Raw genomic sequence first — 1,981 nt, 5'->3', positions numbered from 1 at the left:
AAAAAAAAAAAAAAAAGAATTGCCTGAGCCCAAGAGCTTGAGGTTGCGGTAAGCTGTGACACCACAGCACTCTACTGGGGGCAACAAAATGAGACTCTATCTCAAAAAAAAAACAAGGAACACGAGGTGGCTCATCCCTCTGATCCAAGCACTCTGGGAGGACAAGGCCAGTGGATTGTCCTGAGCTCACAGGTTTGAGACCAGCCTGAGCAAGAGGGAGACCCCCATCTCCATTAAAAAAAAAAAAAGGCTCCACGCCCAAAGCACAGTGGTAATGGCGCCAGCCACACACACCAAGGCTGGTGGGTTTGAACCCGGCCCAGGCAAGCTAAACAATGATAACTGCAACAAAAAATAGCTGGGTGTTGTGGTGGGCACCTGTAATCACAGCTACTTGGGAGGCTGAGGCAAGAGAATCGCTTGAGCCCAAGAACTGGAGGTTGCTGTGAGCTATGATGCCACAGTATTTTACTGAAGAAGACAAAATGTAACTCTGTCTAGAAAAAAAGAAATGAAAACCTCCTTTGGAGGAGACAAAACCAGGTTTGATTCTAAACTTTACAAACACCTCTTCCTTCATATCAGTATCTTCAGCTCTGAGGAAAAGGAGCCAGAGTCTACTAGTAACCAAGAAATGGACAACTGACATTCTCCCACCCAACACCAAACTGCTCCCAACCAGAAACTGGACTCACCAAAGAGAAAACGAAAGACAGCCAGGCTTGCAGGATCCGTTGGTCGATTTAGCAGGGTCACTAACCTCCGCCAGCTGGACAAATCTGTCCACTCAAAACCCAAGAGTTTCCCCATTCGGCTGCCTTGCCTGGGCCCTGAGGTCTGTCCAGCCTTGTCTTTCTGTACTTTACCTACAACCAATAAATGGAAAAAAGTGTGTGCAGGGGTGGGGGGGACGCCTCCCAAATCACAGCCCCAATAAACCCAGGGCGTCCGCAGACTACCAGAAACATCACCGCAGGGCAGCCGCTCCTCCAAGATACCCCCGTGTCCCAGAACCCCTCAGACTACCGCTCTCTAGCCGCAAAGTGCCCCGAATGTCGTCATCGTCCAGAAGCCATACTCCGCAATCTCTCAAAACACCCTCTTCTCCACGGAAGCCCCTTTCCCCAGGTTCCACCGCGCGCCCTCTTGCCCCCGCCCCTCTGAGACCAGCGGCGGAGCCCCAAGCCTACCTGAGTTAGGCGGTGCCCGCGCGGACCGAGCAGTCACTGCCATGCTCTACGGACGTAGGGGTACCACAACAGCCGCGACTGAATGAGGGTGGCAGCAAAGATTTGCTCTATTGGGCTCCGCCTCTCGACACATCAGCATCTGCGCGGCCAACCGGAAAGGGCCGCAGTGTCGTGAAAGGCCCCACCCCCCAGCCGCGCCAAGTTGCGTGTTTGGTGGCAGGGGGCGGAACGTGGAGCCTTGGGGCGGGGCTCGCGGGCTCGAAGAGGCGTGGGTGGCCTTGCCTCACTCAGTGGCAGAACCGGGCTGAGTGTGTCTGTAGGCTGTTTTGTCTCTAAGCACACTGTCAGGCTTGCCCCTAAGGCCTTCAGAGGCTCTGTTGCTCCTTGAACTCTAAGATTTGGAGCTCCTCGACTTCCCCGGGCTCTTCCCTGATACCCTTAATCCTCTCCAGTGCTTTGGAGTGCCCCCTGGTTTGAGGAGTCAGGCGCAAAGGACCGTTTCTATGCTAGAGAGTTGAGGACGCTTTTGGAAGAGTTGCCTGGGCTTAGCGTCCCTTCATTCTCTCTTTAGTACCTGCGAAGAACCCTAGGTTCTGAAGCAGCAGAGTAAACAGGAACAAGATAACAGAAGAGGGAAAGCAGAGCAAGGGATGGTTCTTGCAGGAGAATTCAGCCAAATTGTAATGTCTAATTTTCTCCACTGGGATAGCGAGGTAAGAAAGTTTATCAAAGTAGCAGTTCTGGGCTCGGCGCCTGTGGCTCAAGTGGCTAAGACGCCAGCCACATACACC

At 53.2% G+C, this 1,981-nt stretch overlaps 1 protein-coding gene across 2 annotated transcripts in view; it reads right to left on the bottom strand.

The window, feature by feature from the left end:
* Positions 1-1,324, bottom strand: part of GGCX (gamma-glutamyl carboxylase) — a 20,136-nt gene extending 18,812 nt beyond the window's left edge. Inside the window, exons 1-2 of one of the 2 annotated variants that reach the window (XM_003799209.3) lie at positions 1,191-1,324; positions 696-866 (exon numbers count right to left, since the gene is read on the bottom strand). In XM_003799209.3, the coding sequence (XP_003799257.1) occupies positions 696-866; positions 1,191-1,233 (214 nt within the window). In that variant the 5' untranslated portion in view covers positions 1,234-1,324. Of the gene's footprint in view, positions 1-695; positions 867-1,026; positions 1,098-1,190 lie in introns of those variants that run through there. The other variant, XM_023518775.1, reaches the window with a different exon arrangement.
* Positions 1,325-1,981: the final 657 nt, after the last annotated feature.

Source organism: Otolemur garnettii, unplaced genomic scaffold (genome assembly GCF_000181295.1).
Source record: "Otolemur garnettii isolate 467f Iridium unplaced genomic scaffold, OtoGar3 scaffold00147, whole genome shotgun sequence".
Lineage (NCBI taxonomy): Eukaryota > Metazoa > Chordata > Mammalia > Primates > Galagidae > Otolemur > Otolemur garnettii.
The sequence above is the reverse complement of the archived record's forward strand: the minus strand, read 5'-3'. Positions and strand labels throughout refer to the sequence as shown.